The following is a 26,049-nucleotide window of genomic DNA, read 5'->3' on the forward strand; positions in this document are numbered from 1 at the left end:
TGGGTGTTCAGCATTTGAATCATACTTGCTTTAGGTGTATTCTGTCATGCGTGTATGCATTTCGCAAAGCCTGTCCCATGAAATGCTGTGATCATATTAAACACCAAACGGGCTTATAATCAAAAGGTAGGAAATGCTGGTTTTAATAAAGGTTAAAACCCTTTTGTTTTTTAGACCTTAAGCCTTTGCAGACCTTTAATTTATAAGTGCAAATCCTGAATCCCTGTGAAGTTTCTCAAGTTATTCACTTGTACGAGAACCTGTTTTCCATCTTGCAGGACAGCGTTTCCAGAAGGGCTGCGGTAATTGGCTTAGGCTCTGGAAGGGTGGAAACACATCGTCCTCCCCCATAGATCCCCTGTTGTCTGAGGACAGTCACTCCGAGGAAACTCTTGGGACACCTTTTAAAAACTTTTAAATTGCAATAAAATTGAGATAAAAATCCACCATTTCAACCATTTTAGTTGAAGTGTACGATTCAGAGGCATGGCGTGGATTTACAGTGTTCTGCAACCGTCACCATCATCCAATTCCAGAACGTTTGCATCACCCCAGGAGGAAACCCTGTACCCGTCGAGCAGTCGCTCCCCGTGTCCCCCTCCTCCTGGCCTCAGCAAACACAAATCTGCTTTCTCTCTTGATGGGTTTGCCTGTTCTGGATATTTCATATCAGTGAAATCATATAATATGTGGTCTTTTGTGTCTGGCTTCTTCGATATAAATACAGGGTCTTAGACTGCATGATAACCTCTGCTTCCCCCAACACAGCTCCTTATTATTGGCCAAACCCCACACACATATAAGTAATGAAAAGCCATTCTCCACCTGGAAACCTCCAAGTCACGTGACCAGGCTTAAACTATCATGGAACACCGTGGGAAAGGGTCAGCAGTGTGGTTACCATTGACATGACTTGACCTGGAGTTTCAGGAAGCTGACTTGAGCCAGGCTGGGAGCCCTTCCCTTGAGGTCAGAGGTGACTGAACTGTTGATATTATTGGCTTATCATCCATCCTTAGCCCTCCTCTCTCCAGTGTGAGGCTGACTTTTCAAGCTGCTCATCATTTAATAACCATGGAACATCCTAGAGTGGGCTGAGTTCTTCAGGGGCAGCTGGCAGGAAGGTTGTGCCGTCCACTGCACTGCAGGACCCTCATCAGTCCGTTGGGCATACCCTTGAGGACTCATGTAGAAATTGGATGTCCCAGCACCCTCTGTCTCATTGAAATTCTTAGCGGGTAGTTATCCCTCATCTCTCCTAAAGACCGTTGATGGAGGCTCCTTGTAGTACCCTGTGCTCTCATCTGCCTCACGGGCTTGTGCAGCCTCCTTGTTGTTCCACTGAATTGCCCAGGATCTCTCTTCTCCAGGTTGCTCCCTTTACTCCTTCACCCAGCGATGCCTCTCAAGTCCAGGCCCAATACTGCCGGAAGGTGTGCCACCCCTCTGCCTAAAATAAACTGATTTCAACGTGCCATTCTTCTTTTGAAGAATCTGTGCTATTGTCTTAGTGTCCAAATTCCTATTTAGTTGTCTGGCCCATTTCTTTCCTTTTTGGTATAGTTTGTGCTCCTCCATACTGATCAGGCTGGTCTCATTCCTCTTCCCCCTCAAGACCTTAGCTTCTCCTCCCCAGGCTTGGAATGACTGCCTGCCATCTCTCATTTTTTCCCTTACCAAACCAGTCTGACTCTTCGTTTGAAGCTCAGCTCAAGCTTGAGCAGTTGCACAAAGCCTCCCCAGACATTCTAGCAACCCTTGCTTCCTGCACAAAACTCGTGTGGCACTCTAATGCCGCAGGATTTAGAGCTGGTGGGCAACTTTTAAAATATTTATTACTTAGACTTTTCTCCCCATCAGATGACCAGCTCCTGGAAGAAGGGACGGTAAAGTTAAGCAGCTAAAGCGAGAGGACAACGGACTGTGAATCCAAGGGGCTGCACCCAGGTTACTTCTGGGTGCAGCCCCTTGCTGGAAAAACTGCTTATCCTGAACTTCCTGTAAAATGCGTGGGGGTTAAGGAGGGTGCCTTAGTTTCCTATTTGCTGCTATAACAAATTACTACAACTTAGTGGCTTAAAACAACACAATTTTTTTTTCTCTGATTTTGCTATTCTGGAAGTCAGAAGTCAAAAATGGGTTGGCATAGCACCATTCCTCCGATGGCTCTAGGGAGAATCCATTTCCTGTCTTTTTCAGCTTCCGGAGACCTACTGCCTATATTCCTCGGCTCATGGCTCCCTCTTTCATCTTCAAAACCCGTTGCTCCATCTCCTTGCTGTTTCCCTGATTCCCTTTTTCCCTTATAGGGACACTTGTGACTACATTGGACCCACCTGGTTAATCCAGGAGAACCTCCCCACCTCAAATTTAATCACATCTGTAGTCTCTTGTGCCATGTAAGGTAACATAGTCACCGGTTCTGGGGATTAGGATGTGTCTGTAAAATACCATGACTCTAAAGACAAATTTCCCCCAGTTAGGAGGTCACTAACACCTTGATGAATTGTGTTTATCCATGAGGATCTCATCTTCTCAGTTTGTTATTAGGGAGTCTAGGGCCTGGTACAACTCAGTTGTATCAGAACAAACCTTAGGATTACTCTGTTTGCAGGTTTCCATGGGCTGCACTTTCACTAGCAAAATTTGATGATGCTTCTCTACCTATCTTTGACTTTTGTGCTTTGCAAATTCTGAAAAAGCCTCAAAGAATTTAATCTATTTCCCAGTAACCAGGGATAGCCTTTAAACAGCCTATTAATTATACTGGTGATTCTGTCATATTTCTGGTGGTCTCTCTATAAATTCTGGAATGTGTTTTCAGGTCCTCTTGCATAAGCCGAAGTGGACGTGTTGTTAAGGTCTAGAATCCAAATAGTCTTGGATACTAACCTAGCTAGTCTCATGTGTAACTGCTACTTAATGTTATGGAATGACACGGCAAACAGATTAGATTGGCATTTGCACGGTGGGTGTCATGCTTTTTCTCCCTAATCCTTCAGGGTGGTGTCCACTTTGGGTGACCACTGTTTACAAAGCAGTGAGAAAGCATTCATAAAATATATTTATTGTGGCTCTATCACCTTTTTCCCCAGTGCTCAGCGCACTGTGCTCAGATAGGATTCCCGATGGGTTGGAAAACGCACCCTCGACCCACCATATAATTTTAAGCTTAGAGGTTACTTTTGTCTGTCGAGTCTGAGAAATGCACAGTGTGAGTCAATCATACCTGCTGCCGGCAAATTGAAGTTTTGTTGTCCTCTTGTCTCCTAGATGCACCCACTGGGCCTGTGTAATAACAATGACGAAGAGGACTTGTATGAGTATGGCTGGGTAGGAGTGGTGAAGCTGGAACAGCCAGAATTGGACCCCAAACCATGCCTCACTGTCCTGGGCAAGGTAAGTACTAGGCCTTCAGAATCTCTCCAGTTCTGATTGTTGTTTTCTACCCTCCCATTTGCTCAGTTCCTCAAATAGTTGGTTACAGAGAATATCGTTGCTGGCACAGTGTTCTTCCCTGTGACGCCGAGTGTGTTGAGCACTAAGACATGTCTTATAACAGCCCACCATGGTACCACCAGCTTAGACTCTGGTGAAGACTGCCAACCTCTGCCTCTTGACCACTTTGTGGCCTTAAGCAAGGTACTTCCCCTCAAGGACTCTCAGTTTCTTATCTGTGAAATGGGTTTGTAATAGATTCACAATACTTTATCTTATACCCTTGAGGCCAAATGTTTCTGAATTCTGAGACTTGGAGGGTTTAGAAAGGTATTAAGATGTACATATTTTATAAGTAGCTCCCAGTAGATCTGGGTCAGTACTTGGCAGTCAAACACATTCGTGTTTGGGTAGCAAACTTGAGGGATAGTCACATTAGTGGGTTAACTAAAACATAAATAGCTTCGTGTTCAGGACAGCTTTGCCTCCAAAATGAGTTCAGGTCTATTAAGTTTTGCTGCCAAGTAAGCTATGGAAAAACTTTTCAGTCTTAGAGCTTTTTTGGTTTCAGAACAGCAGACAGCAATTATGCTCCTGTATTAGAACTTACCTCATAGGATGGTTAGGAGGTGAGATGAGAGGCAAGCATCTAGCACCAAATAAGCTCACAAAACATGCCTGCTACCATTGGCTCTTGTCATCCCATTGAGAAGTACTCAAAACTTTTTTTTAGCCAAGAGTATCCGTATCACCTCTGACTTCAGTGTAAGATAGAACTAAATTTATGTTGGAAAACTGTTTGTCAGTGATCTTGAAATGACAGGTAACAACTTGTTTTAAACTGGATCACTTTGTGAAAGGGAAAGGTTTAGAGAAAGTTAATAGAATTTTGATTGGAGGAAGGGTGGTATCTTCTAAAGGATAGTGTTTTTGTCTGAATGTTTTTTATATTCTCAGAAATTGCTGTTCTATGTACCACAGGGAGACAGCTGGGAGAAATACGGTCTTGGTTCCTGGACTCTTGAGGGTTTCTTGGGAGATCCAGGCAAGAAAAGAGGTGGTTTTGATGCAGGATACTTGGGAGAGAGCCTTTCCTAGCCGTGGAGATAGCCCAGCCAGTGTCTCCTGAAAGACTTCTGGCCCAGGAGGCCCTCATGGGTCTAATCTGTGATTTTTTTTTTTTTTTTTTTTTTTGCCTTCCACTTGTCTTCTGAGTAGCTTCATAACATTTATCAATTCTTTTGCCCCTTCATAGGAAATAACAAACACAGGAGTTATTACCTGTTTGGTTTATAGTTCACAAAGTTGAGTCAAGGTGTTTCAGGTGGCCCAGGCCAATGGGTTGTCATTGAAACAGTTGGTCAGAACTGCTTAATGATGCTACGAGGTCAGTGACCCCCTTGAGAATATTTGAGTGTTTTCCTAGGAGAAATGCCAGCTACATCCAAACCCTGTAGGAACATGCTTTCCTTGTAGGTAGTATGCTCCTAATATACTTTCTCCTTTACTTAAGCTGCTGCTATGCAGGGCTTAGCTTGTTTTCATTTGTTTTGCCCCAGTTCGGTGGGACCTCACCTTTGCATCTGTTGCGTCCATACACGGGTTGGAACAGGGTCCCCAGGGATACTGTTCTTCTCTCATTGTTTCCTCCTTTACCCAGAACAACCCTGTAGTGGTTTTACTTGGAAAGTTTCCTATGGTTTGACCTGCTGGCCTATGAAGCCAGGAGGAATAAAAATCCAGGTATATATTGAATCATTAAGTACTTCTTTGGTTTATTCATTCACTAAATATTTATTGCATGCAGGGGCCCAGAAGCTTAGCGTGTTGCTTGTGAGTTGCTTACAAGCAACAGCCTCCCCCGCCACCACACACCATGTTTCTATTTAGAAAGTTTCTGTGGTGGCCAGGCAGTGTTGATCTGTGGTTAGGTACTGAAATTTGGCTTAACACCTGAGGAAAATCACTAGCAAAAATGCTTGGGCGAGACAGTTTTGTGTTTGTTTAAAAGTTGGGTTGGTACAAGAGGTGCAAAAGTCAGACATCCCCCCCCCCTTTTTTTCTTTCATCTTCTTAAAGTGTAGTTGTTCTTAGCTTCAATTGTATTAACTTTGCTGTGTTTTCTTCCTTTTTGAGCCCCCAAGGGCAGTGGAAAAAGACTGCTAGGGCAAAGGAAAGTAAAGCAAAGAGGTCCTCGTGGCAGACTGATCCTGTGCAGATAGCATGGTTTTGCTCTTTGTGGCTATGGTGAGGAGGTGGGCAGTGGAGAGAGAAGCAAAAGGGAGAAGCAGCCAAGTCAGTGTTGAGGGCGGGGGAGGGACTTCTCTGTTTGGATGTTCGGACTTGTTAAAAACCGTAGAAGAGAGGACTTTGTCTTTCAGGCATTCGGAAAAGCCTGTGGGGGAATAGGGGAGGGACAGACACACAACCCCCCCCCCACACCACCACCATCACCAACCCACCCACCCACAGAAAATGCCGTGGGGCGAAAAGGTGGAATAAGAGAGGAATGTCCTAAATTTAAAAAAATGTAAATGCCTCTCCAGGAGTTCAAATAAAGTTTCATGTTAAAAGCAAAAGACATAAACTCATCGCCTTGGTTTATTACTGACTGCTTTTGAACTCCTCCGAAAGGAACACTGTAAACTCAGGAGAGAAAAGTGATTTATGGTCCCCTCCTCATAATCGTTTTGATTCTGTAAGAGGTGGGACAGGCAGTAGGATCAGCTCGGGAGACAGAGTTGTGACGAGGGTGAGTCCCCCACAGGCGGGGCAGATCTTAGCTTTTTGGGTCCTCGGTTTCACTGAATGTGAAGAGGCTGTTCGGGGCGACTTATTCTTTTAATATTTTGAGCTTCTGTATCATATTTAAAACTTTCCCTTGATATTCTAGTTTGGGGAGATTTGAACTGCAGTAACGAAAGACAGACTTCGTTACCTGTGACAGTTTAAGTCCTAGGAAATTAAAGCAGAATGAAATTGATGTTTCTGAGCAGCTTGCCAATTGAAAGTAAGGGTCTTAAACTGTCCCCAAAGTGCAGGAGCCAACATCTGCGACCTGTCAACCTCAGGGAGAGCTGTGGCAGGGAACACATAAGATGTGCTGGAGTTTTTAACAAAACCCACCTGGCCCAGATTTCGTATCGAGGCAGATTACCATCTGCCTCGTCCCCAACACACACCTTTACACCCCACATTGGAGTGGAATCCTAGGGAGGACCCTGAAAGACAGGTGACTCTTTGCAGTACTTAGAGGATGGTGAGGAAGTTAATGAAAAGACAAAAAGGCAGGGTATTTTAATTCACAGAGATCCAGCTTTGGTGAAATGACCTTCGAAAGGTCACTTCAGCTCTTGGGCCTTGTTCTTCTCATTGGGGCTTATGCTGCTTTTGCGTGGTGAGGCTCTGCAAGGTGTTGGTGGAGCACTTAACACAGCTGGCTCAGGGTCAGGCCCAGTGAGAGTGTAAAAGTGGCCATCGTGGGTTGGCTGCTTGTATGTTCTAAGCGTGGTATATGCAGTGTCTTCTTTCATTGTCAGACTAGCTCTAAGATTGGGTCCAGATTCCAATTTTGTGATATGGAAATTGAGTCCCAGAGACGTTCTCTACGTAACTTAGGATTGAATGGCTCCCGAGTAGGTAAGTTGAGATCTGAGATGAAGACTGTTCAATTGCCTCATTGGTGTTAGTCTCTTCCCCTTGCCTCCTTCTGTCTTCATCAGTTTTTCCAGCTAAAATCGAATGCTTTTCAGTAGTCACTGGCTTGGGTAGGACTGTTCACAGAAATCCAACTCGAGCTACATTGCTCTGAGGGTCTGGGGCCGCATCAGGGATCCCATGATGGGGTACTGCTGTTCTTCTAGAACACCTGACTCCAGGGCTCAACGCCAGTGGCTCCTCCCCAAGTCTTTTCCTCTGTGCATCTGCCTTATTCCCCCCACCCGTCCACCTATGTGGTGGGAGACACAGTTCCCCATTATCCCTGGGCCCGGCACTCTTGATTTCAAGTCTCAAGGATTCCAGAAAAGGGACTGGTTGGCCCATCAGTTGCCCACCTTTAGTGTGGTCAGCTGTGGTCTGAGGCTGGGAGCCCACTGGAACGAAGCTTGCAGCCATGTGAGGGAGTGTGAGGAAGACGTGCTCTCCAGGAAAACGCTGGGCGGTCAGTGCTGAGCTACCGTCTCCTGAGCAGTCCTCCCCGGTTGCCAAGCCAGTGGATGATGTCCTCAGTTTATCCCAAGTTGTTCAGAGAGGTTCGTATCAGAAGGGATTCGTGGTTCATGTATGCTGTTAAGAGTCAAAGCCTCTTGCCCTGAGCTGAGGGTCAGTCCCTGGCCCAGATGCTCACTGTTGTGAGAGGAGAAGTGAGTCCACCTGGCTGCAGGGCCCAGATGGGGTTTACAGAGAGGCACTTCTGTGAGATGAGGTGAGACGTGGGAATCATCTCCAGGAACAGGGCGGAGAGAAAGGGAGCAAGATGTTCTTCAAGGGACTTTGAAAGTTGCTGGGGAAAGAAGAGCCTTTCAGATTAAAGAGTCTGGTCTTCATCCCTTAGGTAGCTGGGAGCTACTGAAGGTTTCTAACAAAGGGACAGGTCCATAGAGTCCCTCCAGTTTTGGAAATGTTCATTTGGCAGTAGCAGCTAGGCTAGCTGGAGAGGGAGATATTTCTTTTTGCTGCTGGATGTTCCCAGGAACTGAATGGACCCGTCAGTTCTTCTAAATGCTTTGGTGAGGCCCAGGTCAATGATATTGCCAAGGGCACCTGGAGTTAGCCTTCAGATGCCCCAGTCTCCTCATCCGCCCTTTTTCTGTTCTCACATTTAGGCAAAGGTGAAATGTAAAGGCAGGAGAGCTGGCCTGTAGTCCTGACTCTTCTGATGAGCAGCAGGAAACGCAGGGGTGAGCGGCTGGCGGAGAACTGGACCTTTATGCTCACTTTCACTTCAGCAGCCCACACCCAGCTGCCAGAGTGTCTCGGTGACTTCACAAAGAATGGGCCAAGACTCTGGTAACCAAAAGGACTGGAGGACAGAAAACCAGAGTCAAAGGAATTTTATTTTTTCAGGGTGGTAGTGAGGAGAGGGAACACATAATGTAAGGTTAACACTTGGGTTTAGACATCAAACTAACCTGAGTTAAAACCTCCGTTCCAGCCCTTTAAGCTGTGTGACTGGGAGCAGCCCCTTCACTCCTGCATGTTTCTGCCTCTTTAGATGGGAACAGCACCTAAAGGAGCTCGTGTGTGGAGTGTTGGCCGTGGTTTCAGGCACAACCGAAAGCATCGAATAAAGTAGCAACTCTTACTGACCATCCTCTCTTCCTTTCTCCCTCCCTGCCTTATTACCCTTCAGCTTCTTTCAGTGCTCAGAGTGCTAGGACTTGAGTCAAATCCACAGAGACAGGAAATAGAAAGATGGTCGCCAGGGCCTTGTGCAGGGCACAGAGGAGTGAGGGAGTTAGTGTGTGATGGATGTCAAGTTTCAGGTGAGGAAGATGAAAAAGTTCTGGAGTTGGATGGTGGTGATGATCGCACAGATATGAATGTACTTAATGTTACTGTGAAAATGGTTAGGGTGATATATATGTGTATTTTACCACAATAACGAAAAAGAAATCATTTTACAGTAAGTATATGGAGTTTGATGGCTAGTGGGGGGTTTTAAAATATTTTATTTATTTATTTTTTAGAGAGAGGAGAACAGAGGGAGAAAGAGGGGGAGAAACATCAATATGAGAAGGAAACGTTGATCAGTTGCCTCTCGTACACACTCCATCCAGGGACCAAATGCACAGCCCAGGCCTGTGCCCTGACTGGGAATCAAACCGGTGACTTTTCGCTCTGCGGGATGATGCCCAGTCAAGTCAGCCACATCAGTCAGGGTACTAGTGGATATTATTTTTTTTTTAAGTAAGCATTTTGTTAGTAGCAATGGAGTATAGTCTCATCGTGAATGATGACTGGTTCTGCGGAGGCCTGGTGGAAGGCAAACTCTTTGTCCCATAGGATGTGTTACAGTTGCAGCGAGGACAGAGGCCACGTCTCCCTTTGCACCTCCAACTATGACCAGGAAAACTCCTTACTTATCTTTCAAAGAAAAATGGCCAAAATAGAGAATTTGAGTAAAGGAAAAACAGAATTTTACTTGTATTTTCTTTTCATGACAGTAGAAAACAAGAAACTGACACTAACTGCAATCCAAAGATGTTTGAGTTTCTTCACCAAATGTTAACCAGAAACTGAGATGAAATACAGTGATAAGCAATCGTTGGTGTTTAAAGGCAGCAAAGGACTCAGGAATAATCCAGAAAGAGGACTGTCACCCCGTAATGATGAGTAAAATCAGGGTGTAAGTGTTAATGTGGCACAGTGGTCCCACAGTGTGGTGAGGGGACCCTCTGGGAGCCTCAGGACCCTTCCGGGGAGGCCCACCAGGTCGGAGCCGTTGCCATAGCACTGAAATGGCACGTGCCTTCGTCCCCGTCATTCTCTAACAAGCGTGCAGTGGAGTTTTCCAGAGGCCTTATTTTGTGTGGTGACTTCATTTCTCTAGCAACTAACGGAATGTGTACTTACATATTCTGTGTATTAAAGATTTTTCAGTTTCAACTCCTAATATGAAAAATATCAATAGATATAGCCCACAGAAGCAGAAGTGCTTTGGGGCTTTTAAGTGGTGAGAATGTGAAAGTCCATCAGAGATTTGAGTGCTCCAAGCCAGCATTCTGTCCCTGCTCTAAGATCATCCCATAGAGCTTGGCGGAGCGAGAAACCTCGTTATGAAGTTAGTGGAAATGGGCAGAAACTAGGGGAAAATACAGGAAATAAAGGTGAACGTGTCGTTATGAAATTATTCTGTTCTGCAGCATTAGAGCCAAAAGATTGTTGGTTCTGAAGTATTAGTAATTTGAATAAAGCCAATGTGTTGCTATTTTTCTCATTTAATAACAAATAACCAAACAATGAATTTGAAGAACTTAGGTGCGAAATGCCTTAGTTTCTTTGATGCTCGCCTTGCTATATAACCTTCAGCCTTGGTCTTCTCGAACAGGGCTGATTGGATGGCTCTTACTTGAGGCAGGAGCTCGTGGCAACTTGGGTAAAGCTGCTGAGTTACGAGCCACATAGCTATGGAGTCGGAGAGGAGCTTTTCCTTTAGCATGCCATTTTCATTTGAGTATTTGGTCACAAGTGTTCATTTCCTGTGATACTGGAGTGTCCTGGTCCTTATGCTGAGCCCAGCTTAACACTCCTGGGTATAAGATTCTCGTCTCAAGAGGGATGGTGGGACTGAGACTCCAGACTCTGACTTGCTGTGGGAAAGGGGAGAAGGCAGTGACTGTAGCAGGGTCTCAGAGGCCGCTGCCCACATCATGGGCATTGGCCTCCTCCCATCAGGGAAGTGAGTTGGTGTTTGCCTCATACCCGAGCCCAGGGCACTGTGACTGCAGCTCATTGCTGTGGGCTCCCTGGGAGCACCCTATGTTTGGGACACGTAGCTGTGTCAAACCTCCACCAGCCCCGTGATCCAAGTCCTCTAATCCCAGTGGTTCTCAACTGGGGACATTTTACTCCCCATCATCTCCCCCACTCACTGTCCTTCCCTCCCAAGCCCAGGGGACATTTGCCAATGCCTAGAGACATTTTTGGTCTTCAGACAAAAATACCTAGGAGGGGGTGGGGCTGCTGCTGGCATCTAGTGGGCAGAGGCCAGGGATGCTGCCCAGCACAGGACAGCCCCTCACAATAGAGTTATCTGGCCCCAAATGTCAATAGTGTTGCAGTTGAGAAATCCTGTCTTACCTTGGCATATAAATCTTACCTCCCTAAGAAGACCTTCAATTCCACTTCTTTCCTCCTTCATTCCCTTCTCTGCCCCACTGCCCTCCAGTGTGATGACAGGTTCATGGCAGCCTCTGTGGTATGTTCTGTTGAAGTGTACGATCAGTGTTAGAGCACGTTCGTGTTTCCACATGAGGAGTAGTACAAAGAGCCCAGATCTCAGAGTCCTGTGGCCTAGATACAAATGATAACACTCTGCCTTGAGATTAGCTGGGTAACTTTGAGCCTGTTAATCCCTCGTTGTTTCCATTTCTCTCCTCCTCTATAAAGATAATTGTGATAGTTAAAAAAAAATATAATGCTTGTCTAGTTCTTAGAATGTGTAAGTACTCAACAAGTAGCAATTCTTCCACTCTGTAAATATGCTCCTACTAAGCAATGGAAACCCTGTTCCTAAGGTGAGTTGAGTTGGGTTTCTTGTTAGAGGGGAAGTTTGGAAGGCTCTTCAGATTTATTTTAAGGAACACTTGGGTAAATGCTTCCCATGTTTGGTTAAAAAGGAAAGCAAGAAAGGAACTTAGAAGAAATCAGATCAGGAGGAAAGTTGACTTGATATAAATGGAAAAAAGAAAACTTAGGGAAAACCACTTCTCTTCTGAGGTCATGCGTCTGATATGAAAGTCACAAACTTTTTATTTGATGCCTTTCTTCTATATCTAAACCTTCCAAGAACCGTTTGTTTCAAAGGCTATATTAAGCTGCTGCTTTTTTTTCCCACTAGATCTGAGACATTCTCAGCTATAAAAGGCTAACCAAAACCATTATTTGAAATCCACTGAGAGGCTTAAGTGAGTTTATAAGACAGAGTAAGTGAATAGAACAAATAATCCGTCTGCTAACCCAAGGAGGACAGGCTACCAGCCACCTCCCTGTACCAGGGGAAGCCTGGCCCACACAGTATTCCTTTGGCCATTGTCCCTGCTGACTGAACTGGAGTCTCAGTGGAGCAAGGGCCACACATGAGGCTGTCCTAGGAAACTAGGAATGGTGTGACAGGCCAGTGGAAAAGCCTATCAGAATTAGCTAATGGCTTTGTCTACCTTTGAGAGGCCATCTTGAAATATGAAAGAAGTTAGAAACTAACACGTTAAGTCATCGTAATAGGTATAGTACCAGTCCTGAGTTGGGTGAACTGAATCTCAGACCTGGACACAAGCCCCAAAGTCCCATCTTCTCCCAGATAGAGGGGCCTTGCACACACCTGGCCATGTGCATGAATTAACCCAAATGAATGGTCTGTCACTCAAGTGTGTTTATGGCCATGTCCATGGGCACTTAAGATTTGGGGGGCTGTCTTGGCAGTACTGTGTGTAATTTATTGGTTTACAATATACCAGGCCCCTGGAAAACCTGCACACAGGGTTTGATCATAGCACATTTTCAAAGACTTGAGTCACACTTGTATCTGAGAGTGGCACGCCCCCAGCCTGGGCAGAAATTCCCTCTGGGCACAGAAGTAGGAGGGAGGGGGATGTTGGCAAGATCCTGTCTGCCCTCCTTGGTTACGAGACCATCTCAGACTGCAGACAAATGCAATTTCTTATCCTTCTTCTGTCTTTTGTGTCTGTTTTCTTTCCAAAAAGCCTCATATTTTATTTGATAAAAGGTAGCCTTCTACTTTGGTGATCTTGTTTTCCAAATCAAACATTGGGCTCTGTGTTCTGACTAATGCTTTTTGTGCTCTGTTTTAGGTTTGAGGCAGTGTAAACAGTTCCTTTGGGATACTGAAATACTTTAAATTCTGCATCATTTTTTGCTAGTTATAAAAATACTAAGAGCATTTCAACACATTCTAATTGTTCTAAGCACTGCGGTATAAAATAAAGTTCTAGTCAGCCTTAAGAACGTGGACATATTTTGGGATGTGCAAAGGCACTTGGTCTTCACCATTACACATTAACGTGTTGCTGAGAGATTTTCACAGGAGTATCAACTCTTAAATGAACCTCAGATAAAAGAATGTAGAATATGCAAGGAACTTTTGTTTCCTTGGCTTGACTTTTAGAAACAGAATTTTAAAAGTGTTTAGCTTCAAAAGCTTTCTTGTTCATTTGTAAACAGTAGATTTTTAAATGTTTTTTTTAAGTTTCAATTGATAGAATCTTAACTTTTTATAGCCCTAATTTTAAAAGTATACCCAGAATTTATAGCATTAACTTATTTTTTGAACTAACACAAATTTTCCTGTCCCTTTTAAATGTTTTTTCCTTTTACTTAAAGTTTCAAATGATAGTCTTAAGGTTTTATACACCTAACTTTAAAGATAATACCCAAATTTTATAGCATTAACATATTTTTTCTAACACAAAAAGTATATAGTGTTTTTAATATATCCATAGAATTGTGCAACCCTTTCTCAATCAATTTTATAACATTTTCACATTCCTTATATATTATAGATACAAGTCCCTTATCAGATACATAAACAGTTTCATCACCACCAAAAGAAACCCCTTACCTGTGAGCAGTCATCCTCACTCCATTTTGGACATTTCATATGAAGGAATAACACAATATGTGGTCCTTTGTGTCTGGTTTCTTTTGCTTAGCCTAGTGTTGTCAAGGTCAAGGTTCATCCATGTTCCTTGTGTCACAAAAGTATGTGTTACTGTTATTTTTTTATTGCCAAGTATTCCATTGTAAGTTATTTACAATTTACTTGTTTATTTTATCAGTTGATGGACACTTAGATTGTTTCCACTTTTCATTTTTAAGAATAATGACCCTGTGAACATTTGCATATAAGATTTTTGTGTAGGTTCTCTGGGTCATACAGTAATTCTATGTATAACCTTTTGCAGGAGGTTAAGCTGTTTTCCAAAGTGACCATGCATTCTACATTGACACCAGCAGGGTGTGATTTCTCCGCATCTCTCTGGCACTGATCATCATCCATCTTTTTTATTACATCCATGCTAGTCGTGTGTATGAAGTGGTGTCTCGTGGGTTTGATTTTCATTTCTCTGGTGGCTAATGATGTTGAGCATCTTTTTATATGCTTATCAAAACTTTGTTTATCTTCTTTGGAGAAATACCTTTTCAGATCCTTTGCTCATCTTTTAATCATTAATTTATCTTTTTGTCATTGAGTTATATGAATTCTTTTTTTTTTTTTAAGATTTTATTTATTTATTTTTAGAGAGGGAAGGGAGGGGGAGAGAGAGAGAGAGAAACATCAATGTGCGGTTGCTGGGGGTCATGGCCTGCAACCCAGGCATGTACCCTGACTGGGAATCGAACCTGTGACACTTTGGTTCGCAGCCCACGCTCAATCCACTGAGCTATGCCAGCCAGGGCTGAATTCTTTATATATCCTAGGTACACATCTCTTATCAGATATATGATTTACAAATAATTTCTCTCATTCTGTGGGTTTTCATTTCACTTTCTTGATGGTGTCCTTTTCAGCACAAAAGTTTGCAATTTGACGAACTCCAGTTGATCTATTTTTTCTTTGGTTGCTTGTGCTGTTGGTGTCATATCTAAGAAACCATCGGAAGACTCATTCTTTCACTGAGACCTACTAGTTGTCCTTCTTATGGTATTTTACATGGTCATATGTTTAAGGCCTTTCTAGGATTTATAGTAAAGGATTTATTCTCTCTTTCCCTCCAGAAGCTGAAAGTTGACTTTAAATTAACTGAGGGCCAGGAAGCATTGGTCTCCCTTAATTGCTGGTCCCAGCCCCTGATCTGCCTTCCCCAGGTCCCTAATTGCACCTGAGACATCTGAGCCACAACACTCTCCACATATCTTATGCTAGGAGAATGGTAGATCACGAGACATGCCAGTGGTCCTAACTCTTCAGTTTCAGCTCAGTAGCTGAATGCCTAAGTTAAAAATATGGAAAAACAGCAGAGCTACTACCCCATCCTCCTCCTTTTTTTAGCTAGTGATGGTTCTGGAAGGACTTCCTAGAACCCCAGCAAGTACCCATGAATGTGGATGCTCCTGCTGACCAGCCTTAGGGACCCGATTTCTTATATTTCGTCAGGTCTCAGTAGGGATGACGAGACAGCTGATCAAAATACAGGTAAGAGAGGTGCCATTTTTGAAATGCTGCAGAAAGGGTGTAGGCGAGAGACAGCTGTCAGGAAGGCTTCTACCCCTGCAAGGTTTTTTAGTGCCTTTGAAAAGATAACAGCTCAAAGATTCCATTTTAGTATATTCAAGATCTGGAAAATGTTTCCAAAATAGTTTTTCTTTCAAAGGTTTGCTGTTGAGCACCCAACTGAAAACAATTCCCTTAACTGATGACCAGACCTTTGTTCTCAGAAGGGGGTCTAGGTGTCTCTGGGAACGAAGGTCATTGACCAGTATGCTGTACTAAGAAGAGCACCAACAGGCAGTACAGGGACCTTCTGTTGAGTTCTACCCACAAACCACAGCCTGTCTGGAAGGTCTGACTCTGGGCCACTCCGCCTTGGCAAGTGCGTGCTTCAGAAAGCTCCTGGCAGACATGGGGCCTGAGAGGCGCACGTGGCAATGGGAAATGGTTGTGCAGTGGCTTCCTACTTGCTAGACCTTAGACTGTTTTCCCAAGTTATTTTTCATGATGCCTGAAGCACTGAGAAAGAGGGGGAAATGCAGTTGTTTGTGGCCATTTATATCATTGAAATTCATCTAAAACCCTGTAAATACCGTCTGTTGCTTAAGCACCCCAGTTTTCCTATTATATAGTCTTTACTCTGTCTGCTGGTATTACAGTGCAATAGCTTTTATGTCATGATTGTGTTAAATAAATAAATGCAGTTTGCTGCCACACAGAATTTTTACTTGGCATAGAAATGGACTCTTCCCTAAAGGTCAAGATAGAATGTCTTGTTTTGCAAAAGGATTACTTGTAGAATTACTTTCAGCTGTCCACACTGCCTTGCAAACCAACTCGCCCCCACCTCCCACCAAAAAAAGAGACAAATGCAGTATACACCCATCTCTTAAGAAGTGGTTATAATTCATAAAACTGCATCTCTTACCAGGCCCTACCCTCTTTATCCCTCTGTGCTATTGTCATCTTTGCTGAGGTTGGGCTCTCTTCTCTGAATACAAGAAAATAAGAAAATTGCCTGTTTTAGGCAATGCAGGTGTGTTTCAGAGATTTAGAGTTAAGAAGTCAAGTAAATATTTTGGCAGCCCAACAAAGGTAAGAAAGGGAGAACGCACCTAATGGGCTTCTCGAATTACAGGCCTGTCCAAACACTGCCTTCTTCAAGAGACGCTGGTCAAGGTCGAAGCCTGCCCTGCTCCCTGGTGGCAGCAAGGCCCGGCCCAGAAGTGGGCTCACTTCTCTCACCGGTCCTGGCCCTGTGCCTGGCAGGACACTGTTGGACTTTGATTCAGTCCGACTGAGAGAATAGATACTCATCAGTAAGTGGAAAATCTTTCCTCCTGAACAGACGCTAATCACATTGCTTCCTCTTCCTTGCTGAAAAAATTCCAGATAGCTTTCTTCTCTCTAAATTGGAGCCTGAAGAAATGGGGCACAAGATCTCAGATTACTTTTTTTAGTGAGGGTTGAGAGGTGGGCAGCTGTGAAAGAGGACCTGGAAGCAGCATGTCACAAGGGCATTAGTCTTTGGGACTTAGCATCCGGGCATCCACGTATACACCCCAAGCAGGCTAGACTGGGTGGCTTCTCCGTTGCCTGGTTTGGGAACAGAGACATCCCAGAAGGAGGGAGTCCTGACCTTCTCGTGGCATGTCTCCGTTCAAGCTGTGCTTTGTGTCTCTTCTAACAGAAAGGCAGACATAAAAGCTGCCTCTCTTCCTTGCCCTCCCCCAGTGGCTTCCACTGGATCACCTTGGCAGGGCCTCATCCGAGGCGGGTGAGCAGGCAGGCGGGGAGGAGGGGGGGAGGAGGGTGGCGGCTGCACTGGCGGCTCCTTTGATCACCTCCCGCCTGGTTCCAGGCCCTGCCGACAGCAGGCCAGCCAAAGGCCCGGCTCTACTGATCTGATGAGGTGCTGAATAGGACCCGAGGGGCAATGACGGGAGCTAGAAGAAAGCCTCGGGAATGAAAAGGAAACCCCGTGAACCTGCTCGGCTTCATTGGCCGGATTTTCCTACCAGGGAGCCGCTCAGTTCCTGCCAGCCTGGACTGCCTGCCCCTCACCCCAGCCCCTCCTGTCTCCGGTTTTCAGACCCTGTGTGTGTTTTGTGTTTGAATCACGGCTGCTCTCCCTGGTTCTCAGGCTGGGAACCCACTGCGCCTGTTTCCATGGTCACTGGGAAGCTCTTAGCACCATGTGCTTCAAAGGAAACCTTTCCCCTCCCAGCCCTGCCTCTGCCTGCCCCAGGCGGCCACACAATAAGCGGCTCCTGGGAGCCAGGCCTCTGACCCTTGCCTGCCAGGAGGAAAGCCTTGCCTTTGCTGAGCGAGGCTGTGAAACCTCACAGACATACCTTTCAGCAAAGTGCATGGATGTGCACAGAGCGGGCACACATAGGAACGCACTTGATGGCACAGGAGTCTCATGTGCCCCCTTGCAGAGCTGGATGGGATGTTGGGATTACAGGTTGGTGAGAGAGTTGGGAGCCTTTCTGAAATTGAAGAAAAGAGCAAGCAAAGCCTAGGCTCCTTATAGGAAAAGAGGTGGCCTCGTCTGGGGTGGGAAAGGGGAAGGAAGAGGAGAACTTGGATTGGGGAAGGTAGTGAGGCCCAGAGGCCACATGGGACTTTCTTAGCTGGAGCTGCCTTTCGGGCCAGCAGGGAGTGGAACTGAGGCAGATGGCACTGCTCCCTGTCCCAGGAGCTGGGGTCCTACGCGTGGTAGTGTCTGTGCACCCCTCCAGGGCCCCACGTGCCTGAGCAGTTGCCCACCAGATCTGAGGTTTGGTTTTGCTTCTTGAGTAATGCAGAGGAGTGAAACCTCTCACATCTGACTGGAGAAAAAGAATTAGTGGTTTCATGATCTTGTGGGGCTGCTACATGATGATGCTGGAATTAAAAGGTGAAAATCCTTTGAAGAGCTTACCCCTCTTTGTGGAGCTTAAGGATGTTAATTTCTACTTTGAGCTTACTGAACTACAGAGAGCATATATATATTGCTCTGTATATAGAGCATATATATATATATATATATATATATATATATATTTGGGGAGCATATATATAACATATGCATAATTTTTATAAATGGGAAAGTGAATGTTTCTTCAGTGAATTTGCTACCAATCTCTACCTTTTGTAATATTTTGGTGATGTCTCCTCCTTTTCTTTTGTACATTTGCCATTTCTACAAAAACTCTAATTCTTTTCTTGAACAAAACTGTCTGAAATGGTGTATGCTCAGATGATGAGGAAGGACATAGGAGAATGGCACAATTTTTCTATATTCAAATGTTATCACCACTGTGTCCAGTTTGGTGGGCAGAGAACATGATCCAAATTATATTCTTACTAGTGGGAGTTGAAGACCATGAGCTCTCAGGGTTTAGCTAGGACATTGGTGGCCACACGTTTGAGAGCACCAGGCCATGGATGTGCGGAGTCCTCTGAAGACAGGTTTGCCCATCGCCCTGAGTGTGCTGTCCCTGGAGGTGATGGTTTTGTACATTCCATGTTCTGAGCTAACCTTCTTGAGATTCTTTAATTTTACATGAAGAAATTAATGGCGGCATGATTTACTTTGGCTTATTTAAGTGTCAGGCACGTGTCTTGAAGAGTCTGGGAAAGAGGGGCTTAGGATTCTGATTCACTTGAATCTTTTGGGTTTTATTTCTTTTCTTTCTCCTAAGCGTCAGGCCTGTCTAACTTGGACATAGCTCTGCAAGGCTGAATAAGCATCATTTTCTCTCTTTGTGATCTTTGGACAGAATTTAATGGGGAAGGACATGGGAAAGCCTGGATCTACTACAGATCCATGCCAGGTAGAGAGGACATTGGTGATGGCTCTTGACTTGAATAATTCAGAAGAAGGTTATAGGTTTTTCATCAGTTACACCAACGATTATCTTTGCTGGCAGCTATAATAAAAGGATTAGGGACGTTGCAGGTCTCCACTACTTGCAGTTGATTCTTCACTTGAGTTCTTTTGTTTGTCCAGGTTCTGTTGCTGTGATCATCTAGGTAGCCAGTTAATCTATTTTGGTTAACCCAGAAGGTTTATTCAGTTATTGTAATTTAAGGTATGGACACGTACAGGATGTTATATACCCCTCCAGGCACTACAGGGCCGTCATGGGCAGAGAATCGGTCAGACTCCTTCAGGTCTTTGCTTACACATCACTTTCTCCTGAAAGTCATCCTGGACAAATAGTGTATTAGCCAGGAAGGCTTCACAGAGGAGATGAAATTGAACTTTCAGGAATGGGTGGGCTTGGGGAAATTTTGGCTGGACCATTGAGCCTCATTAACATGTGACATGCAAAATGAATAACATTTTGGCCAAAATGTACCTTTTATTCCATTATAAAAAGGATTTACTGAGCTAATTAATAACAGACTGATAAATAACAGAAATATTAATAGCTATCCCACTTTACATATAAGGTAATATTTTATAACATATAATGTATGGTTTATTTAGTATATAATCTTCTACAAGTTGGCCAAGGTAATTTTTCAAAGCTCTGGCAATATTTTTCTTATCTTTATTAGCAACATTACAATATCAGTTGACATTTATACGTGAGATTACATTTTTATATAGTATTTGGGTATTATGGCATTCATTACATCGAGCTTATAGTGTTTCACAGTTTTACTAAATATGATTTGCTGGACTGTTGGTGAAAAGAAACCAAAATTGTCAACATGCACATAAACCTTTAAGAAGCATTACTATTAATAAAGCATGATGAAAGAAAACAAGAAAAAAGAGTGGATTTGGGGTGGGGAAGGGATGGAAGGGGAAATGCCAGGAGAAGGGCCAGTAGGAGCAGCAGCAACACTCGGTGTGTCCCAGGGCCAGTCAGAAAGCGCGACTGGAGTCGGCCTCATCGTTTCAGAGGGCAAAAGAAGATCCCCTTAGTGGGGAAGGCATTTCCAGGGAATACATCAAGAGGTGTGCAAAAGAGAAGTGTGCAGGGGGGTGGGGGGGGTTCCAGCAGAGGGAACAGGATGTACTTAGGCCCAGAAATAAATTGCCAGGTTGGACAGGTCATCGATATTGCTGTTCTATGGCAATTTAAGTAAAGGAGAGGAATACAACTTAATATATTGGAGACCTTAAAATGTAAAATCAAGGAGAGTTTTTACATGAATGAACCCAAGTGGTGCTTGGTGGAATTTGCCAACATAAAACACAAATTGGGCTCTAATGTCCTTTCTCTGCAGTGCTAATTCTTTTCACCCCAAACCCTCACCCTCCAATAACATGAAAGTTACCAATTTAAGTATGTGTTAGTATACAGTTCTGTGGCATTGGGTGCATTCACATTGTTGTACAGCCATCACCAGAATCTGTAATCCAGAACTTTTTCCTCCTCTCCAGCTGAGATTCCATACTCACTAAACACCAATCCCTACTCCCCACTTCCCCCAGCCCCTGGCAACCACACCTACTCTCTGTCTCTATGGGTCTGACTACCCTAAGTACCTCACATAAGTAGAATCATGTATTTGTCCTTTTGTATACTTTTCGCTTAGCATAATGTCTTCAGGGTTCGTCCATGTTGTGGCATGTATCAGAATTTCCTTTTGTGGTTGAATAATAGCCCATTGTATATGTATATTATGCTTGTTTGTACATTAATCTATCAAATGGACATTTTGACTTGTTTCCACCTTTTGCCTATTGTGAATAGTATAACGATGAACACAGGTACACAAGTGTCTCTTCAGGATCCTATTTTAGGTTCTTTTGAGTATACACCCAGAAATGGAATTGCTGGGTCATATGGTAATTCGTGCTTAATTATTTGAGGAATCACCATATCATTTTCCACAACAGTTGCACCATTTTATATTCCCACCAACAGTGTAAAAGGGTTTTAGTTTCCATATCCTCTCAATGCTTCTTGTTTTCTGTTTTTGTATGTGTGGTGTTGTTGTTTTTAATATATAATAACCATCTTAAGGGATTTGAAGTAGTTTCTCATTGTGGTTTGGATTTGCATTTCCCTAATGATGAGAGATGTTAAACATCTTTTCATGTACTCATTTGTATATCTGCTTTATTTAGAGAAGCACTGTTGAAGTCCTTAGCCCATTTTTTAATTGAGTTGTTTCCTTTTCTGTTGTTGAGTTGTAGTTCTTTATACATTCTGGATAATAATCCCTTATCCGATATATTAATCCCTTATCTGATTTACAAATATTTTCTGCCATTCCATGGGTCCCTTTTTAGTCTGTTGGTAGTTTACTTTGATGAAACAAAAGTTTTTCATCTTAATAAAGTTCAATTTCTATATTTTTTCTTTCTGTGTCTCTTTTCTCTTGTTTGTGTTTGCACCTTAATTCATTTTCACCTAACATACAGAAGGTTATACAAACATGTCTTACTACTAAGTCTCACTTATACTGTTGTCCTGAGAATTCCAGAAAGGAAGAAAAATCTTGCTTCCTGGACCAGGCTCTCGGGACTTGGTATTTTAGAAGATGTGCCGGTATGGATACAAAGAGTGATAACTGCGCAGAAGGTTCCCTAGGCTGGCCACAGGGGTCCATCCAGCAAGCTGACTGCACTGTTCTGTGGTCAACCTCTTGCAACCAGGGAGCTCCTGTCCGCCTCCATGGCCAGCTGCCACCAGCCCCACGGTGTGAATGGCGAGGAAGTAGGGGCTGGCGGCTGGCTGGGCTCCAGGATGCAGCCTTTTCTGGCACAGAACCAAGGCAGAGGGGGAAAAAACACTCTTGTGTGTGAGAGAAATAATGCTAGCTCCAAAACCTATAATTCCCAAGTTTTTTTAAAAAGATTTTTCAACCAAACTGTGCTTTTATCTTTGAATTCTGAATGGGAGATTGTTCACACAGCTAAGCTGGCTGCAGAAGCCAGGCCAGTTAAAACAATATGCAGGCAGCTCTCCTCCAAGTAACCAGAAACTGTTGGCTCAAAGGAGCCTGAACCGAGGAACCAACCTGCTGGGAGACGTTTTCCAAGTAACTCCAAGCAACGGCCTGAATGTAAATCCTCCTGCTGGGGAATGGCACTTTGGCAAATGAAGACCCTAATTAGAGATGGAAGGGTTTCTATTTTGTTTTTCTTTAATCCTTACCCTGGGGCCTTTGCAGGGCCGCCATGTCTCTGCTTGTGTGCAAAGAAATTTCCAGCTTCTCTTTGTAACAAGATCCTCTTTTGGGTAAGAAGCAACAAGCTGACAATGTGGGCCCACCACAGCCAGGGGACCCTGCCACCAGCCTAACCCAAAACAAAGAGCTTGGTCTGGGACGGAGAGTCTGGGTCACCTGGATTGGCCAGTCCTTTGAAGTTGTTGGCCAAGTTGGATCTCATACCCTCCAACCCCGCCCCCACCCCGCCCCCCCATGAGACACTCAAATCCATGCTTAGACTGCAAGGAAAGTTTCTTAAGTCTCAAAGGCGAACGTAAGTGTGAACAAAACGCAGAGCAGTAAGGGGGGATTGCAGCTCTAAGGCTCCAAGGCCAAGGTGAATTTGAAGCAGGTGGAGGGACTCTTATCTCTTCAGCCTTCCACATGCTTCTTTGCCTGTTAGATCTAGCCAGGGATGTCCAGCGTTTGGAGTCTCTGGGCCACACTGGAAGAAGAAAAGTTGTCTTAGGCCACACATTAAATATATTGTAACATGTAATCACCAAAAAAATCTAATGTTTTAAGTAAATTTATGATTTTGTGTTGCACTGCATTCATAGTCATCCTGGGCTGCATGCAGCTCGTGGGCCACAGGTGGGACACCCCTGACTAGGCAGTGAAATGAGCTGTGTGTTTTGTTTTGTTTCAAAATGATCACCACTTCTCAAAATATCCAGAAGTATCATATTTGCAGAGATCCCACCTGTTACCAGTTTTGTTCTGTTTTGATGTGGGTACATCATCAGCACACCCAGGTACCCTCAGGGGCTTAGAACTGATGGTCTCACTCATTTTAATTTCTCTATGGTCCTAAAGAGACCCATAAGCAGTGTACTCGGGCCCAAAGTATTGGGCTATTGGTAAATTTTAGGACCAGTTTCAGACAGTGCTAGATAACTGGAGTGATGTGTCTTTCCAGGCATTCAGGGTAGCTATGCTTCTCGGAGGCATCTCTCACCCTTCACATTGGTAAATGTGAAGGGGTACATGAGAATTTTGTGTTCCTGGGTATTTACGTGTTATCAAGGGCTGTTAACTCATTTGTCATTAAGTTCACTGCTTTAGTACAGGATGCCAGAATGGCTTCAAAATTTGGGAGGGGAAATTACACTTTTCTGAGACAAATATAAGAATGTTTCTTCTGAACAGCTGCTCCGTGGTAAGCCCCAGGCTGGGCTCTGTCCCCCTGAAGTCTTCTTTACTAATCACAGCACTGTGAGCTAGGTGATACTCTGCTTTAAAAGATGGCCACGCTGAGTCTTGGGAGAAGAGGCTTAGCTGCAGCCACCACATACGGCTCTGCTCAGGCCCCAAGTTAACTTCACACCGGCTCTTTCTGGGTCCCCTCAACTCTTCTTTGCACATCAGTTCTGTCCTTTGAATTAGAAGCAAAGCCTACAGATAGCCTCATGCATACGTATGTAAGAGGATAGACTTGACAGATCCCTAACCGACAGTCTGCCGTGCCATTGGTGAGGAGCCCAGTGCTGCCAAAGAGCTACCCGTTTCTGATTGTCACATGCCAGATGGACGTGTCTGCTGTGTTTACTTCCCAGAAGTCCCCAGCTTGCTCATACTGTCTGAAGTTAGGTTTCAGGGAATCCCAAGATGTTTCTTTTTCAGTTCTGTGCTTGTGGTTAGGCTGCTGCATCTTTTTAGAGAAGACAGCCCAGTCTCTTGGCTGCCTGGCAAAATGATGACTATGAAGGGTATCCTTTAAATGCTAGTAACTATCTGTGTCCCAGCTTCTTATTCTTGGTGTACTTTTCAGTGGGGCCTATAGAAACTACTTTAAGTCATTGGGAAATGGGTAGACCCAGGAAGAAAAAGAAAACAGAAATTTCAGATGCTGTATTGATCCCATAAAAAGAAAACCTTACCAATATGTCCTTGATTTATTCATTTGCATATTTGGGAGTTTGATTCTTAATGACATGGTATGGTAGCTACTTTACTCTTGTGGCTATAAAAAAATCTTCGGCCTTGGCCGGAGTGGCTCAGTTGGCTGGGCATCATCCTGCAAATCAAAAGGTCGTGAGCTCAATTCCTGGTCAGGGCACATGCCTACGATGCAGGTTCGGTCCCTGGTTGGGGTGCATAGGAAAGGCAACCAGTCAATGTTTTTCTCTCACATCGATGTTTCTCTCCCTCTCTTCCTTCCTTCCCCTCTCTCAAAAAAAAAAACAAACTTTGCCAAGTTACACTTATAACTGAATTAGAGCCATGTCAACCTGAAATGGGGCAGGGGGAGTTCTGATAATTTACAAGTTAACTTGCACTTACTCCTAATGAACAACAGCATGGATCATTGGCTTTGGGAAGGAACTCAGATGTCAAGAACCAACTTTTATCATAGATTTTTAGATTGCCTGGGGAGGCTGTAAACATTATGACGTGGAATAAATTGAACAGTATGGGATTTATGGCATTGCTGCTTTACTGCCTGTGCATGAGGAGCTGGGTAAAGTGGCCGGGGTCCCGGGTCAGAGTGGGCACCGCCATCTAACATAAACAGCCGTGTGCATCACGGAATCTCAGCGATAACTTTTCCAGGGCAGCCAAGTGTTGTTAAAAATATCTCCATGCTCAGGAAAAAAAACTGCATAAAAGTCTTAATAGTCTTTATATTGTTCCCTAAATATCTTTCCCCTGTATTTTTCCTCTGCCCTGGTCATTTCCATGTTGCCGTAATGTCATGCGGATGTCCCAAGTGCTGCTGTGACAACAGTGGGGATCCTAGCCAAAACCTTGCCCCCAGTAAGAGCTGAGAAATGTCCCTCTAATTACCACTGTTGTTTTTCTTGCTTTTGTGTTATGTTCCCCATCTCCCATTTTTTAAAAAAGATTTTATTTATTTACTTTTAGAGAGGGAAGGGAGGGAAAAAGAGAGAGAGAGAAACATCAATGTGCGGTTGCTAGGGGCCGTGGCCTGCAACCCAGGCATGTGCCCTTACGGGGAATCGAACCTGCAATGCTTTGATTTGCAGCCTGCGCTCAATCCACTGAGCTACGCCAGCCAGTCCCATCTCCCATTTTTTTAAAAACTGGCCTTTGTTTTTGTTTTTTTGAACAAGGCAAGTAATAGTGGTGGCATCTTTGATGTCACTCAGCCATCTGAAGTCACTTAGTTCCCCGCATGCCCTCAGCAGTTCCCCTGGTAACAGTAGTCCCTTGGCCTGTTGGAGCTGTAAGACGGGCTCAGGTGGCCTGATTCTTGATGTATGTGGGTTCCCTGAGCCAAAGGCAGTTCAGTGGCACCGTACAAAAGCCAGGGTGGAGACAAGACGTAGCAGACCCTCTTACCGCAGTACGTTCATTTGATGGGAGGCAGAGTTTCCTGAAAAGATTCAGTGAGCCTGACTGTAAGCAGCTCCTTTTTGTATCTCCATAGAGAAGAACAGACTACATCTTTGGAATTCATTCATCCTGCATTAAGGACCTCCTACATCCCAGGCCATGTACTAGATGCTGCTGGTATGGTGGCAACTCCAATAGACAAGTCCCCTTCCCTCCTGGGGCTCCCGGCCAGTAGAGGGGAAACAGAGACAATACAGCAA

General features: G+C 44.3%; 1 protein-coding gene across 1 annotated transcript in view; it reads left to right on the plus strand.

Annotated features, from left to right (window-relative positions):
- The window catches only part of ZNRF3 (zinc and ring finger 3), a 139,920-nt gene that overhangs the window by 78,800 nt on the left and 35,071 nt on the right, over nucleotides 1-26,049 (plus strand). The window contains exon 2 of the mRNA XM_028527608.2: nucleotides 3,274-3,399. Coding sequence (XP_028383409.1) covers nucleotides 3,274-3,399 — 126 coding nt within the window. The remainder of the gene's footprint in view (nucleotides 1-3,273; nucleotides 3,400-26,049) is intronic.

This window comes from Phyllostomus discolor, chromosome 13, assembly GCF_004126475.2.
Source record: "Phyllostomus discolor isolate MPI-MPIP mPhyDis1 chromosome 13, mPhyDis1.pri.v3, whole genome shotgun sequence".
Taxonomy (NCBI): Eukaryota; Metazoa; Chordata; class Mammalia; order Chiroptera; family Phyllostomidae; genus Phyllostomus; species Phyllostomus discolor.